The sequence below is a fragment of the Micropterus salmoides genome, unplaced genomic scaffold (genome assembly GCF_014851395.1).
Source record: "Micropterus salmoides isolate LMB-PRFRI ecotype aquatic unplaced genomic scaffold, ASM1485139v1 Ms_hic_scaffold_3, whole genome shotgun sequence".
NCBI classification, from domain to species: domain Eukaryota; kingdom Metazoa; phylum Chordata; class Actinopteri; order Centrarchiformes; family Centrarchidae; genus Micropterus; species Micropterus salmoides.
The window spans coordinates 695949-713609 of record NW_024042261.1 but is presented as its reverse complement, the minus strand read 5'-3'; the positions used below and the strand labels follow the sequence as shown (position 1 = coordinate 713609).

Sequence of the window (17661 nt, the reverse complement as noted above, 5' to 3'; positions counted from 1 at the left end):
CGAAGAACAACACAAAAACAGACTGGCTGACATGCAGAGTGGCAAAGTGGAGGCTTTATTTATGTAAGTGGGAGTGTGCGCCTGTTTATGCATGAACAAAAATGATCTCTACATGAATTTTCACTGTTTTAGTGTGTGTGATCTCTCAGGAAACAGGTTTCTGGTTCATCTTCCACCATGTGCCTACTGGCCCCTCAGAGGGGCTGTACTCCCCGGGATACACTGAGCACACACCTATGGGCCAATTCACCAACAACCGAGCCCATTCCAACTATAGGGTGAGTCTGAGGATGGACAGGTGCTGGGCGTGGGGAAGAGACTGGGATAAGCTCAAACATTTAGTGCCAGCCAGATGTACAATTATAAGATGTTCACACTGCAATTCCATATTAATAACAATGAACCATGTACAGCAACATTGTTGCACTCAGCAAAAGCATTTACATAAAATACACTTACACACAAATACCATAAACAGCAGGTTTGTTGATAAATGTTTAGGACACTCTGTGAATGCACGTATCATATTGTCCGCGTACAAAACTTGTAATTAGGCTGAAAAATAGGTCAAATTGCTTGGAACTGGGTGCCTGGGCAGTCACATACTGCCTTTCCCTGTGCTCAGGTCTCTTTTGACAGATCAGAAAGTGCTACGGTGTAAGAACAAATTAGTACATAACAATGTTTTAGTGACTGTTATTTGGAGATAAGATAAAAAAAAAGATAATCAGATGAACTGAAATTTCTTGGTGTAGACATTTGACATGTCTAATGTGTTCACCCACTAGACTAACCTTAGCATACTACCTGCCTACTCCCTGTTATTCTAGTCAGTGATAGAGGAGTCTGTCACTTTTTTTGACTGGTGGGGTCCCAAGTGCGTCACTGACTTATGTAGGATGGCATGAACTGGAATACCAGAGACTATAAGTCAGGATATCGCTGCCTCTACTGCTTTGATTTTGACTTTTCTCAATTGCATGGAAGTTCAATACTAAATTGCTTAAGGCCCCTTTAAATTAGAGAATTGTTATGGTACAATTATAAAAAAATCCTCCTAATGTTCAACTTTCTTCATTTCTCATTCAAAAGCCTCTGAAACTGTATTTACACATTGGTTCACAAATGTCCCACATTAATAAGAATAATTATTGCCTGAGGGTTGCTGAAGTGACCCAGATGTTTCCAAGTCATTATGTCACAGTGACCTAAAAATGTTTGTTGGTGTTGTTTTTCCAAGGTGTTACTGGGGCTGAAAACCAGCCACTAATACAGCATATTGATATTTTTGTTACTCATTACATCCAGTTTTAAATAAAAAACCCTAGCCCTATCCCCAGGAAAAAAACGCCTAAAATAACAAACCCATAATGAATCGGGTATAACTCCTCAACCATTAGGCCTATGTGCATATTTCTGATCTCCTTTGAGCTAAGGAATATCAATATGAATAATATTATAAGTAAACATACTTCTGATACTATTCCAGAGGAAATGGAGACGCAATAAAGGCAGAGAAAAGGGGAGTAAAAGGTCCCACAGTCATGTGTAAGGTCTCAAAACTCAGTCAGTAGAACAGAATGGTATAATTCAATTTGGATACATCCCATGCACATAGACTATGTACCTACTTGCTTAGTGCATGAATTTTGACAGGGTAATTTTGTCTCCAATCAAACACTGACTTAATGTATATGACAATCACAACTTTTGACCTTTTTTTATAACAAGTCCCTCTCTTCTGCTTCTGCTCTGTGGGACCTTATTTCGGATAACCATATGTACAGTAGTCAACAGCAAGAGACACCAATTTGTTTTATCCTGTGTAAAATACAAATATGATGTTTGTCAATTTAATAAGATAATTTTGCAAGCCAAAAAATTGGCAATTTGTCATAAAACAGTGAAGTAACATTTAGTTTTTTGTGAAACCGCTCAATGAACTACATCTCTTGTCTCACACAATAAATGTCACCAACATATTAGCGCTGTAATGCTAAGCTAACACTCATTGCTTGCTTGCTACTAGCTAGGTATCTAACCTGTATGTATGTATGTATGTAACTTGATGCGTTTAATCCAACGACTCCTGACCCGTTCATCACATCATCCACACAAGCTATTTGACGTTAGCTTCTGTCACTGAGAGAAACAGTTATGACGTCCGGCCCAAATCAGGGCTGGATCATCACAACAAAACATAGCAACACTTGAGCAGGTTATGATTTTAATGAGACATCATAACGATCTTGGTAATTGTGGACTAGCTCCAGGAGTTTTATTGTAAAAATCCGGCCATAAATCTCCTTTTTTAAGTCTGCTGCTGACCTTCTTCTTCTTTTGCTTTAATGGCGGTTGGAAACCAACTGCATATCGCCACCACCTGAGCTGGTGTGTGAAACAGGAGATTGCTGCTGACCTGCCGGTCAGAAAGACATACTGCCCCATGTGCTGAATTTCATCTTGCAGACACGTAGTGTTAATTTCTGGAGACATGCACAACCTACGCTCCAAGGGAATGCAGGATACCCGTGGCAGCCATCTTGCGTACACCAACACGTAGTTAAAAGCAAGTATATGCAGGTTTTAGGCTCTCTATATGTCTGGTGAGACCAAAGGTGATTTTCTGGTCGTAACCAGGCGGATCATTTGGCCATCACGTGTTGCCTGCTTGTTTGCTCACTTGTCTTCAATTCAATTTTATGAAATCTACTTTTGAATCTACTATGAATCTACTTTTACTTTAAAATACACAACTGCTGCAGCTTCCCCCCCTTAGTCGCCATTTTCACAAGTTTGAAAATAGGCTGAGGGTTGAGGGTGAGAAGTGTTCAACTTTTGGACCATTATAAGTACACTATCCAGGTATTCATAGTGCACTGCATTTTGCCATTCTTGTCAGTGTGAACCATGTGTACGCATTTATGCACTCGAAATAGCAAGTGTAAGTGTGGAAGGGTGCGAATTGAGACACAGCACGTGTGTTTGAATGGAACGTTGTAGTGCCACAACGGTAGTTCCTTCCCCATGTAATGCAAATGAAGAAAAGCAAGCTAAAATTAGTTGAAGTAGTGAATACTAGTGGTTTTATATGACTAAACAGCAAATGTAAGACACAATTTGTAGTTGTTAATGTATAAAGATACGTTTGTTGTTGTTATTCACCAACTGTTTATTCCCTGTGTTTTGGCCGTACAGTGATATGAGTTATACTGCTGGAATCTGTGGAGTCTCAGTATTTATTTTAAAAATATCTGGGGTTATTTGTGTGGAGTGAAATGAGAGATATCAGGATAGCTGTGACTGCGGGCCTGGCACTGTGTTCAGACAGAGCTGCACGCCCGGTCAGTTGCTTGGTGTTTGTGTTTCCTTTAGATAAAAGTGGTAAGCATGGGCTTTTAGCCGAGCTTCATTCTAGGTATGCAACATATTCCCCACCCTTATTTTGTGTTTGTATGCACAAGGCGCTCACTGCCCTCTGGTATTGGGGGTGCTCAGGCTCTAGAGATATCTGTAATTCATCAGCATTTATTTGAACATTATAGACACGACATCAATAAGAGCTAAGGGGAAAGAAAAGAAAGATTACAGGGTCAGATGTGACTTGCTAAGTAACAAAGACAAGAAGAGCCATAGGTGAATAGTTAAAGTAACAAAATCAAGGCCCGACAACAGAAAAGTGAGTGTAAGGATGAGATGGAGAGGACAGGGAAGAGTTTGGAGGCGCCTGAAGCATTGAGCTCGAGCAGAGAGAGATTTATGAAGTGCTAGTGGAGGAAGTGTTATTGTTATCTCCCTCCTTTTTCTGCCCCCAACAGTGATCTCTTTTCTCTCCCATCTCACTTTATCCTTCCCTTGTTCACTTTTAATTTGGATCATCCTAATGGGAGCATAACTCACGTCAGGCTGCCCCCCCAGGGTTCAGGGCGGCAGGTTGGCCATTCAGAGCAGCAACACAGAGGTGTCTTTTGTTTTGAAGCAACAAACTGGCTGAGGATGGCTTTTATTATTATGACTGTTAATGCACTAGTAATGCACCATCAATAGTATCTGAAACAACTGGGGTTAGCTTTGATGCTATAAGTTCTCGGTTATAGGATTTAAAGCTCCACTAAGTGAGATTTGAGACCAAACTGACTTAGTTCATTTGTTCTTGATTTAAGGTCAGTGATCTATCTGGGTTACCTCTAAATGGGGTGTGTCACTCGATCCATAAAGCTCTATCAGCAATGTTTTTAAATGCTTTCTCATGTGATATCAAAGGGTTGCTAGTGCTTGTTCTTCAGCTTGCACAGTGACTATATGGTTACCTCCCAATGACTCTGACCAACCCACTCCACTGAATAAAACCTACATGACATATAAAACATGTAAGCCAAGTGTAAGCTACCTGTTCACCATGAAACAGCAGTGAGCTGATGTAAAAAGAGAGGCAGGTGAAGCAAGTCACACATGTAGCGGCTAAAGAGCCAGACAGTTTTTCTCAGGAGGTGGTAGACACCAAACCAAAGCTAACAGACAAGTGAATATATTGGACTTAAATTCAACTCTAAAGGCATTACATGCAGAGTGTTGCTCATAATAGAACATCATAGCCATAAGAGCTTGATAAATCTATGATATACCAGGACTTTGTTACAGTCAGTTTGTTTATAGTCTGTTGCCCTCAAAATATTGTAACGCTACTTTAAACAATTACACATAAGCCTGGTTATTTGAAGTTACAGCTCCCTTACAACATAATCAAGAATAAGAACACACTGTTTTCTGTACAAATGTATTTGTTGTTGTGTGTAAATGTATCTTTGTTCTGGAGGCACACATAATGCACATAGTGTGGGAAAAGAAATCTCCTTTGGGAACGATAAACTCCATCAGAGAAGTGAGCAGGTCGAGGTTAATGGGCAGCTTTATTAAATCTACCACACACACTGTCAGGGCCTTGGGATTTAGCAGGTTATTGACATGATGACAGAAATGAGAGCAGCTGCAGCTGTTTTAATCTAAATGCACTGCTGCTAATTAAGACCTGATGCTGGGTAGTTCAACATGTGTTTGGAAAGGACAGCAAAAGAGAACGTCTCTGCTACTGGATTTATTGGTTGAGGAAGCCAATAAACATGTTTTATAACTAAAGTTGGACACTCTTTCTACATGAAGGGAGGAAATGAGACTAAAATAATGTTTTCAACTAAGAGGTAAAGGTACTGAATACAAATTCTAATAACTAGAGTGCATTGAGTGTTTTCATATTAGTTTCACATTTAAAATAGAGACAAGATTTTGTTGCAGCCCAATAGAAAGTATGTACAAACAAACAGTCTGACTTGTGTCCTTGGTAAATGAACCAGTGAGTGTCTTTCATAAGGACAACTACTTTCTAACATTTCTGTATCATTTGTGTTCAGTGTCTTATACATTTTATCTTCCGTTCCAGGCTGGAATGATCCTTGATAATGGAGTAAAGACCACCCAGGCAAACGACAAGGACAAGAGACCCTTCCTGTCTTTAGTTGGAGCCAGGTCAGACTCAGCCCTGTAATTCTCCTCGCTCTGTAACAAACACACACCCTGGATGACGAGCTCAAGTCACATCACGCCTAGTATAATTCAGAGTGATGGATTTGCAGCCTGCAATAGTCATGTTTCCTGTTGATGTTTTGTAACCGACAAATGTTGGTATTTGGTATAATACAGGCCCACAGCAAGGAGGGTCACTTTAAATCTTACTTGAGTAGGAATGAAATTACTTGCAATGAAATCAATTCAAGGAGATGTCCAAAAATAGGATACCAGTCTGTGTAACAGTTCGTCCCATGTGGTCAGTGTGAAAGTACCAATGTGTCATCCTGACTGACCTCACAAGTTCAACACGAATAAACCCAGCAAACCTCAGCTCAGCGTTGCTCTTCAAAGGACATCTTGTCTTTCTTGCGAAGCTGAATCATAGATCTCGCCTAAAAAAAATTTAAAAAGACAGGAGCAACTTGTCATTGGAAAGTGGACCTGACTGGATAGGAACAGCAGAACATGAGGCCTTTCTGTTAGTCTGTCCTCCTGAAATGTATATGAACAAAATACTTAATAGCAAATCAAAGTTATAATCTTTAATCCTTTTTCAGTAGCCACATGATTACATCACATATGTGAGTTATCGATACGAAGGACACACATTATTGGCTCCAGTGTTATTCATCTTCTTCCTTTTTACATCTAGCTGTGCTACCGTGCAAAGGTAAAAGGCCGTATGTTGAAAATGAATTATTGTTATTTTTGGAACATTAAATATCTACTTTATAATAGGGACAAAGTCAATTTAGTTGTTTTTTGGAGAATTTGTTTTGCTGTAACTTCCAAAAGCCCCAGAGAAGCCATGTTTTGATGCACATCATGTACTAACTTACAGTTTGTCATGCTGGAGTTACAGTTTTATGCCCATGTATAATAAATACATGTCATCAAAGCATTTCTGACACACACACACACACACACACACACACACAGCTTGAATGATGTGTAGTGTTAAAGCAAAGTGATTGTTTTTACTAACGAGAGCAGTTGACCATTCTAGTTTTTAAGAATGGCCAATTGCTCTCGAGGGAAAATGTTGGTGGAGATGACTTTGAAACGCAGACACCAAGATCAAGGTAAAAAGGATTATGCTACTAGATTTATATACATTGATGGGCTGCTTTCTACTAAAATTACTTGTTATCTAGCTAGCGCAAGCTACCAGTAACTGTTAGCAAACAAACTGCTCCCATATGCGATCAGAATGCATACAAAGCATTGGAAACAAACAATAACTAGATGGCTTGCCTGCTAATCATAAAGCTGGGCAATGAATGCTTTTTTCGTGTCCTGCAGCCTTGTCAGTGACACTGACAGCAGCCGAAACAAACAGCGTGAGCTTGGAGCACAAACAGACATACAACACACCTAAGTAGCCTAATCACCCACACACAAGCTCAGCGATTCACAACTAAATAGATGTTTGTAACCTCAGAAAAAAAAAACTTGCAAACAACGTCCTCTGAGAAGTTAAATCCACAACATGAGTTTTGAGCAGTAGGTACTTGCTGGCGTTCAACAGGTTAAATCCATAACATGAGTTGTTCTTGAGGATCCTACTCTGGAATTCATCCACACATGCCCCCACCACTTTTTGAAAAGGCGGATTTTGTCACCATGACTTTTTTAAAGCATAATTTGTTAAAACATGTTCTGAAATATAGCTTGCAAGTTAAATAACAAATGAAAATGCCTTTAGAAATGTTTGTTTGCACATCAAGAAAACATGCAATGCAATTAAACTATAGAGGAGACAAATGTGCATTGCCAAAAAAAGTAACTAAAGCTGAAAAAAAACAAGCTACTGATTATGATTATCCACCAATCAGTAACTTTAACAACTTCTTGACACAGTTTCTTTGTGGCCAAGTTTTCTGTTCTCTCCCTGTGAACATGACAAAAAAGGAGGGAAGACTAAATCAGGCCTACATATGTGTTGCCTTAGCATAGATGATATTACATGACAAAAGTTGGTCTCCAGGAGAAAAAGATGCCTGAGAGCTGCACTGTAGTATATTCTATGATATTTATATATGTTGTGTTTCCTTTTAAATAAATGAAAACATTTCCATTAAAAACTGGTGCAGAAACTTTCACCAGAATGCAGGAAATGAAGTGTTTAATGATCAAAATTTCCTGGGGGACGTCCACCCAGGCCCCCCCGCTCTTATTTCTTGGCATTGAGGATACCTTTAAAACAATGTTTAAGAATCTTTTTGTCACGTTCTGGTGAACCTAATATCGTGTATCGTGATATATTTTGCAAACTAAGTGTCTCTTCACACCCCTAATCTGAGCCCCACCACATTTCAACACAAAGTGATGCCCTTGCCTCCAGAGCATTTGAGCAGGAAGTCTGCATTTTGCATTTGTTCTTGTTGACTCATTTGGCATTAAATAATATAAATTTAATTGGGGTGTTAATTGTTTTTTTTTTCAAGTCAATATCAATCAATCAATCAAGTTTTAATACAACAATGGAATTATAAAATAGGTCCTAATGATGTGTGAGGTGGTAATGCACCTTTGTGACCTGAATTTATTTGCATTTACATTATATTATATTTAAGTTTATATTCTATTAAGCCTAATTGCGCCAGGATTAGTAGATTTTATGTACTGTAGATGTTATCATTAAACTGATTTTATTTAGGGATCAGCTACCAAGCAGATGATCAAAGGGAAGCTAATGCCTTTTGCCTTGGCAAATGACCCCTTATGAGTACATTAACTTCCAAATAAGGGTCAAAGGGCATGTTTGAGTTAAAAAAAATTTTTATGTAGATAAAACAATGAATTGCCACATTTCCAATATTCTACCTACAGTTCAATTGACTGGACAACAAATCAACTTTAAAGTTATTTTTCTCAGTTCTACACCTTTGTAGGGCAGTATGGTAGCTTCATAGGACACATTACTGTAGTACCTTTTGCCAGCTCCAGCAATCCAGTCCAGCAGATGGCATCACTGAGACAAAAAAAGGAGTAGTCAATAGCAAGAGGGTACGGTAGACTAAACTAAAGGCTGTTGCCACTTTAAATGTACGCCATTGCATATTTGCATTGCTGTAACTAGCACAGAAGCAGGAGGCATTTAAGCATTAAGCAGAAAAGCATAATATTAATATCCAAGTTCAGTCTATATTTTTATTATGTTTAAGTCCAATATTTGTTTTGTTTTCTAGAGGATCCTTCTGCTCAGTGAGAAAAGAGACAGAGGAAGGAAGTAGCCAACCTGAGCTGATAGAGTGTGTTAGATTCATTTGTTGAGTAAATGTAACTGTCTTTTATAGCTGAACTCAAAGCTTTGTGCACCAAACTAAACAAGAAAATTGCTAGTTTGTAGGCAGAAGCCATCAGTGCCTGTAGCCCCTCTCAGGTAAATAAGTAGCAGCAAGCAGTGCTCTCTGGTCTGTTACAGAAGCATCCACAAACATAAGGCAGGATAGAAAACAAGAAAATAGGACTGGCCAACAAAGATTGTAATGAGATTAGTGGCTAAGACTGAGACGAGTCTCAGACTCCAGGTCAGGACCAGACCAGTTTGCTTGGCTACTCTGTAAACTGTGGTTTTAATTTGTTACTTTGCAGCCCTGAATGTACTGTATTAAGTAAACACAGTTTTTAAAACCAAATATCTTCCAGTGCTAACACTGTCAACTCTCTGTATGTCTCTGGTGCTGGGGGATGCTGTTGTATTCTTAAGGTATGGCCCCCACCAGGATGCTGACCCCTTCAAACCCAGAGTCCCTGCGCTAATCCACCACTTTGTAGCTTATAAAAACCAGGACCACGGGGCCTGGCTGAGAGGAGGGGATGTCTGGCTGGATGACTGCCAGTGAGTACTGCATGCATGCATGGATCCAAACGTGAGCATTATTTTGACCAGGTAAATAAGTGAGTGGATATGTGTTTGTCTGAGTGAAGTTTGCCAACTTTCTATGTTACTGAATGTAGTTGATCCTCATTATGAACTTTCCAGTAGCACAGTCAGTCATTTTTCTGAACATTTGATGTCAGAGATGAAAGTGAGAAATTCATCCCTATCTAATAACTTTTTATCTCCTTCAGACTGCGTGTGTTCCCTAGAGACCTCAGACTGTTGCTGTGCTCACAGCAATAATATTCTCTTTCTTGTTTAGATTCGCTGATAATGGCATTGGCCTCACGCTGGCGAGGTAAGACCCCCTTGCTATTAAATCACTGTTTGTGTTTCTATGGATAGAAATAAAGGGCTGCCGTTTGCATTTACTGGTGGTGATGCAGGACCATCTCGCTCTCTGTCTGTCTGTGTGAGTAATTGGAAAACGCCTTATAAGGAGTCTACTTAGGATGCACTGGGAAACGGAACGTTCTGATGCAGTGTGAAAAGTAATTTAGAGGTGCAATGGTCAGAGGTGGGAATTAGTGAGTTTTCAACCGACTTTACAAAGCATAGTGCCTACGGGTGCACACACTACATCCACACTAAGCCACGGAAATTTGTAAACGCATATTTTCCTCTCAGTTTCAGCCCTCCGTTTAAAACAGCATTTTTCTCCCCCGAAATGGAGATTAAACAAAACCGTCTCCAGAGGAAAAAAAGAACTTTGAGGCCAGTGAGGAACCGGGGCTGAGTGCCAGTAAAGTTAATATGACCTATATCGCCTTTAACGTTCTCTGTGAACTTTCATTTTAAAGAGGCAGTTGGTAACAATTAAACACACAATGCAAACCCTTCCGCGTCACCAAAGTCCTTATAGGCAAGTCATGCCAATCAGCAGCCATCTTGGCAACGCTTCCGGGCAGCTATTTCAGACTAACAAGACCAGGCTCCTATCTGAGTGAATGGGGAGAGAACCAGAACTGCACTTTTACTGGTCACCGGGATATAAGAACTACATGAATAGAATCAGCTGTAAAATCGTAGAAGAACCTAACTTCTAACCTCGTAGTAGAAGTAAAACTGACACTTACGTCAGTGGAACCACACGATTAGCTGAAATATGTTTCACGCTTTGGCTGTTTAAAAGTGCAGTACACAGTGAATGCACAAGTAGGAAGGTAGGTAACTTCAGGTAATGAAGGTTAGATGCAAATGAATGAGGGAAGACTGGCTGAATAATTTTCAGGGTTCTTTGTTTAATTCTGCATTGCTGAGCATAATATGAATAGCAGCAGGGGATGCTGAATAGTAGTAGAATACCCAAAGTTTGTGAATAATAATAATAATAATAATAATAATACATTTGATTTATAAGAAGGCCCTGTCTCCCATAGTGGAGAATTTAGTCCTTGGTTGGTGCAGGCAGTAGGTAGAGGTGGAGGAGCGGAGGTTTCGTGAGGCGGTGTGTGGGGTGAGGAGTTCACTGAGGTAGGCAGGAGCAGTTCCATGTATGCACTGATAGGTCAGGAGACAGATTTTGTACTGGATTCTGTGTTGAATGGTCAGCCAGTGGAGGGATTTCAGGACCGGAGTGATATGATCGTATTTGCGCCTCCTCGTCAGGACCCGGGGAGCGCAGTTCTGAATATGCTGGAGCTTTTGCAGGCTCCTGCCAGGGATCCCGATGAGGAGGGCATTACAGTAGTCCAACCTGGAGGAGATAAAGGCATGGATCAACTTTTCAGCATCCGGTTGGGAGAGGGAGGGGCGGTGTTTGGCGATGTTTTTGAGGTGGAGGAAGGAGACCTTACAAAGGTGGCGGATATGGGTGTCAAATGTGAGATTTGAGTCAAGTCATAGTAATACAGATATCCATTATTACATAGAAAGGCAGTGCAGCAGATGTAATGTACAGTATCTCACAAAAGTGAGTACACCCCTCACATTTTTGTAAATATTTGATTATATATTTTCATGTGACAACACTGAAGAAATGACACTTGTAAAGTAATGAGTGTACAGTTTGTATAACAGTGTAAATTTGCTGTCGCTTCAAGATAACAACAACAACAACAACATCAACAAAAGTGAGAACACCCCTAAGTGAAAATGTCCAAATTGGGTCCAAAGTGTCAATATTTTGTGTGGCCACCGTTACTTTCCAGCACTGCCTTAACCCTCTTTGGCCTGGAGTTCACCAGAGCTTCACAGGTTGCCACTGGAGTCCTCTTCCTCTCCTCCATGATGATATCATGGAGCTGGTGGATGTTAGAGACCTTGTGCTCCTCCACCTTCTGTTTGAGGACGCCCCACAGATGCTCAATAGGGTTCAGGTCTGGAGACATGCTTGGCCAGTCCATCACCTTTACCCTCAGCTTCTTTAGCAAGGCAGTGGTCGTCTTGGAGGTGTGTTTGGGGTCGTTATCATGTTGGAATACTGCCCTGCGGCCCAGTCTCTGAAGGGAAGGGGATCATGCTCTGCTTCAGTATGTCACAGTACATGTTGGCATTCATGGTTCCCTCAGTGAACTGTAGCTCCGCAGTGCCGGCAGCACTCATGGAGTCCCAGACCAGGACACTCCCACCAGCATGCTTGACTCACCTGGTTGCTGTCACACACGCTTGACACCATCTGAACCAAATAAGTTTATCTTGGTCTCATCAGACCACAGGACATGGTTCCAGTAATCCGTCCTTAGTCTGCTTGTCTTCAGCAAACTGTTCTTTAGAAGAGGCTTCCTTCTGGGACGACAGCCATGCAGACCAGTTTGATCCAGTGTGCGGCGTATGGTCTGAGCACTGACAGGCTGACCCCCCCACCCCTTCAACCTCTGCAGCAATGCTGGCAGCACTCATACGTCTATTTCCCAAAGACAATCTCTGGATATGACACTGAGCACGTGCACTCTACTTCTTTGGTCGACCATGGCGAGGCCTGTTCTGAGTGGAACCTGTCCTGTTGGACCGCTGTATGGTCTTGGCCACCGTGCTGCAGCTCAGTTTCAGGGTCTTGGCAATCTTCTTATAGCCTAGGCCATCTTTATGTAGAGCAACAATTCAGATAAATTTTTCAGATGCTTAGAGAGATAACACCAAATTTAACACACCTGCTTCCCCCTCACACCTGACACCTTGTAAAACTAATGTGACATTGTGGAGGGAAAATGGCTAATTGGGCCCCATGTGGACATTTTCACTTAGGGGTGTACTCACTTTTGTTGCCAGCGGTTTAGACATTAATGGCTGTGTGATGTGTTATTTTGAGGGGGCAGCAAATTTACACTGTTATACAAGCTGCTTTACATTGTAGCAAAGTGTCATTTCTTCAGTGTTGTCACATGAAAAGATATAATCAAATATTTACAAAAATTTGAAGGGTGTACTCACTAATCACAACACAAACTAGCTAAACTGTAGATTTATTATTCAGAGTGGTTCCAGCTTTCTGATTTTTCAATTCAGCACCTCTATAACTAACTGCTGAGGAAAACATTAAGAATTAGCACATGGAACAAAAAACAATGTCATTTATAGTCTATTTTTTTTTAGATTTTAGTAGTCCACTTTAATACATGTACATCATATTGGGGAACATTTTGCCTAGCTACAATAATAACTCTTTACAGTGTACTGCAGTAGTCTTTTCTGTAACTTAGCCTCAGGTCATGAACAGTTGACCGGTACCTCACCTGTCTGTATTATTACTGACAAACGGACCTCAGGTCTGCAGGTACTGGACTTGGCTACAATGAATTGACCTCTTCAGTCTGAAATGAACCAAGGCATCTGTGACATCTTGAAAAAAAATTACATTAGATTGACACTTCAAAATATCAAAAGATTTGAACTTTTAGAAATTAATCAAATTATCTGGGCATTCATTGGATCATTTAGTCTATACTTTTACCCTGACCATTGATGTCCCGTATTAACTGATATTAGAAAATAAGAACACAAAACTAAACTACACACACACTCATAAAATAAACACACTAATTGAACAGTTAGTGTTTTGTATCAAATTGGCCTTTTTATTATGTATGTCTGTACATTACATATATATTTCTATTTTTGGTCCCCATAAACACTGACAGAGCACAGTAATTACTACAGTGGCTTTTCTAGCTTGATAGCTCAGTATGTGCTCTTCACCTCTCTATTTCAAGCTGTTGGTCTGCTTGCCGTTAAAACTGAGGAAGAGGCAGTCTTTACTGATATGTATGAGATTTAGCACAGAAATGACGTATGATCAACACACAATACTTTGGCTGGACTTATATTTACTTGGCCTCAGATGTATTCAACAAGGAATAGTCAGTTTTTAATCACTGGATGTTTGGGTAATAAAGGAAATTCTCACAGTGGGATCAATGAAACAATTTGACAGTATCGATGCTGCTTCTACAATTTTCAATGCTACTATCACTATACTTACTGCTACTGCTGCTGGCACTTACAGAATCTAACTCTCCCCATCTGTGTGTGCAGTGGAGGAACTTTTCCAGATGATGATGGCTCCCGTCAGCAGGTGAAAAACTCACTGTTTGTGGGTGAAAGTGACAATCGCGGGATGGCCCTCCCTGACAACCGCATCTGGGGCCCCGGAGGTTCTGACCTCATTGGCAGAACCTTGCCACGTGGCATGTAAGTGACAGTTATAGCCTATTTTAGCTTGTTGGTTTTTACAGCCCACAAACTCCACTCTCATCAACTGTGTTTACATCTGCATCAGGGGGCTATAAAAAGGCCCAATGGAATGGTATGTGGGCATAGACACTTCATAAGGGGCTCATTTGTCAGATGTTGTATTTTCAGCTTAAAAAAAATTCATGCAGCATGAAAAAAAGTGCATGACATCTAGATTACATTTAACATTGAGTGTGTTTATACGCAGACTAGTGAACTAGTGAGTATCCTGGGATGTGTTTGCCCATGTAATCGTCAAATCCTGGTTTCAGAGACTTGGAAAAGCCCTCGTCCTGGTTTATGGGAACCTTGATATGCTAGCTGGAATAGTCTGACTGAAACTTGGATACTTCAGCGTTTAAACATCTCATCCATATTTCATTGTTTATCATGAGCCTCGATGTAACTGTATGTAACTTGAGCCAAAAATATGATGATAGATGATGTTGATCGACGATGATAATGCAGAGGATACACTAAACTGTTGGTTCAGGTCACTTCATTCAGTTGAGAATTTATTTTTCTGGATGTGGAGGAGTCAAAGACAAACCTGGATAGTAACAGACTCATGGGCATCACAAGGGGAGCTACATAATATTTAATTCTCTGTAAATAACACTTCCAAAATACAATCAGAACTTGATTAAGACTGGAAACCTACAAACCTGTGCACATGTAAACACATTTATTTCAGTTTAGTCAGTGAAATGTTGTTAAGACACGGTGACTATCAAAGGTTGGTAGTAACAAGTTACATTTACTCTGTAACATGTCCTCAAGTAACATTTTAGAGTAAATTGTACTTGTCAGAGTACCAACAGAGATACCAACGATGGTCGTTCAGTCTTGGCCACAGGTAGTCTTAACGACTGTAACGACTGTCGTCACAGCAACCAGGAACACTAACGAACCAGCGGTATCGATGACCCGGGCCAACGACCCCACTGAGGTTAAATAGCTGAGTTTCCCTGCCAGTCAGTCAGAACTGAAGAAGTCTTTTGGATGAGGGACGAAACGTCTTCCAGAATCTTCAACCAAGTCCAGTTGGCCTTGATTTTAACCTTCGTTGGATAAATATGACCTGGATGACTGAGAACCTTCATAGACATCTTGTCAGAGTAGATTTTAATCCATCATGCATCTACTCAGAGCAAAATAATTTCTTTTTAGGGCCCAAGCACGAACCGTGTTTTTTATGGGTCTCGTGCATGGGCGTGGCAGAATGGTTTGCTAACACTCCCTACAGAGGAGCCCCTGGGCAAAGTTTCACCTACTTGTACAACATTTCTGTGGTGTGTGTGTATCATGTCCAGAAGTACAAAAAAAGCCTCTTGGAGCCATTGCCTAAACTCAACAGGAGTTTAACTTCAGTATACATGCTCACATCTGCACCGAATTTTACATGTATAATAAGAGTCCCGCCCTGAACATATATGACGATATGCCAATGTTCACTCATAGTCATAGCGCCACCTGCTGGTAAAAGGAAGTGACATTCAACGAAACAGCATGTGTCACCTATATATATGAAATTTCTGTGACACATGTATGTCCGGATGTACCAAATAGCCTCTTGAAGTGATGCCCTGAAACCAACAGGAAGTCAGCCATTTTGAATTTTATGGTAATTTTTGGATGATTTACACACTCCATACTTTAACAAACTACTCCTAGAGAATTAGTCTGCCGAACTTCAGATTTTTGCTGTCTAGTCTAATCCCACTGATTATTAAAAGTTGTACAAACGGTGAGTTTTCGTGAAACAGTGTGCGTGGCATCCATAATCGATGATTCGCCATGAAAGAAGAAGTTGTTGTAACTTCAGTGTACATGCTCACAACTGCACCAAACTATACGTGCTTGATAACAGTCACGCCCCGAACACATCTACATGCCAACAACAACAGACTCCAACAACTTCAGTCCCATCTCTAACCTATCTTTTCTTTCTAAAATCCTCATTGCATCTCGGGTTCATGCACACATGTCTGACCTCTATGAACAATTCCAATCTGGTTATCGTCCTCGCCATAGCACACAAACAGCATTGTTAAAAATCACTAATGATCTTCTCATGGCTGCTGACTCCGGACTATTAACTATTCTCATCCTCCTTGAGAGATTAGTCTTTATTGGTATAACCGATACACCCTTGTTTAAATCATATCTCTATCTGGCCACACTCAGTTCATCCAACTCAGAACTTTCAAATCACAGCTATTTCCTGTCACTACCGGTGTTCCCCAGGGCTCTGTCCTGGGGCCCCTTCTGTTCATCATCTACCTCCTCTTGGCCATATCTTCCGTTAATTTAACACCCATTTCCACTGCTATGCGGATGACACCCAGCTCTACCTGTCCACCAAACCTACCTCCACCCTCCCACCCAACTCCCTCTCTGATTGCCGGAAATGTGCTGGTTCTCCTGCAACTTCCTCAAACTTAACAGTGACAAAACTAAGGTTCTCCTCATTGACACCAAATCAACATTGACAAAACTTGACAGTTTTTCTGTTACCACTGACAACTCAGTTTCATTCATCAGTTTAATTTCAAGCTTGCATTAATAATGTCACTTGGTCTGCATACTTCCATTTACGTAACATTAATCGCTTCCGACCGTCTCTCACCCACTAGTACAGCCATTCTCGTTCACACCCTGGTCAAATCCCGCATTGATTATTGTAATTCTCTCCTTTTCGGTCTTCCCCTCAAATTCATACAGAAACTTAAACTTGTTCATAGCTCTGCTGCCTGTATCATCACCAAAACCCACTCTATTAAGCATATCACTCCTGTCCTTCAGCAGCCTCATTGGCTCCTAGCTAAATACCACATTGATTTCAAGATCCTGCTCCTGGCCTTCAAGGCCATTCATAACCTCGCTCCTCTGTACGTCACTGACCTCATTCATAAACACATCCACACGTACTGTTAGGTCTTCTTCTTCTATTCACCTCACCGCGCCGTTTGACCACTTTGGAGTTCAGAGCCTTCAGCCGCAGTGTGTAAATTATGTGTGTGGACCATGGATTGATGAAGTACTGAAGGACATTTCTCTGCCATTAAAACTTGTTGCCCTTTATTACTGGCATGTATTCAAACTGACCACAGCCGATGTTCTTCATGAAGAAGCAAACTGAGAACATTTGACAGCCACTTTTCAAACCAAAGTGTTTAATACCCCAAAGATAGATTTTGGGTGGAGGAGCAGCAGTTTAATAGAGGCTGGCATGTGTAAGAGCCAGATTTGGTATGCTAGAAATCCGGAAGCAATATATCAGATTAATTTGTCTTGCGGGGAAAAAGAGAAGTCCACATAAAGTACTGCTATCTCGATGATTCTTCTTCAGCCTTCTTTGATGCAACTAGATGTGCAATGGTGTGCCCGAGTTCAAGCGCACTCACGCTGTGCAGTGCTGAACATCTGATGATTCCTCTGAATATAAAAGATTTTCATCCCCATCCATGGCAGGGAGTCAGCTGTACAAACCCTCTTTCTACATAGAAAAATCTTACTATAGTTAGTTCAAATTACAA

General features: G+C 40.7%; 1 protein-coding gene across 3 annotated transcripts in view; it reads left to right on the top strand.

The window, feature by feature from the left end:
- LOC119882333 (cell migration inducing hyaluronidase 1) overlaps positions 1-17661 on the top strand; it is a 206035-nt gene that overhangs the window by 171181 nt on the left and 17193 nt on the right. For all 3 annotated transcript variants that reach the window (XM_038692341.1, XM_038692342.1, XM_038692343.1), the window contains exons 16-20: positions 150-278; positions 5438-5523; positions 9278-9409; positions 9714-9749; positions 13925-14080. In XM_038692341.1, the coding sequence (XP_038548269.1) occupies positions 150-278; positions 5438-5523; positions 9278-9409; positions 9714-9749; positions 13925-14080 (539 nt within the window). The remainder of the gene's footprint in view (positions 1-149; positions 279-5437; positions 5524-9277; positions 9410-9713; positions 9750-13924; positions 14081-17661) is intronic.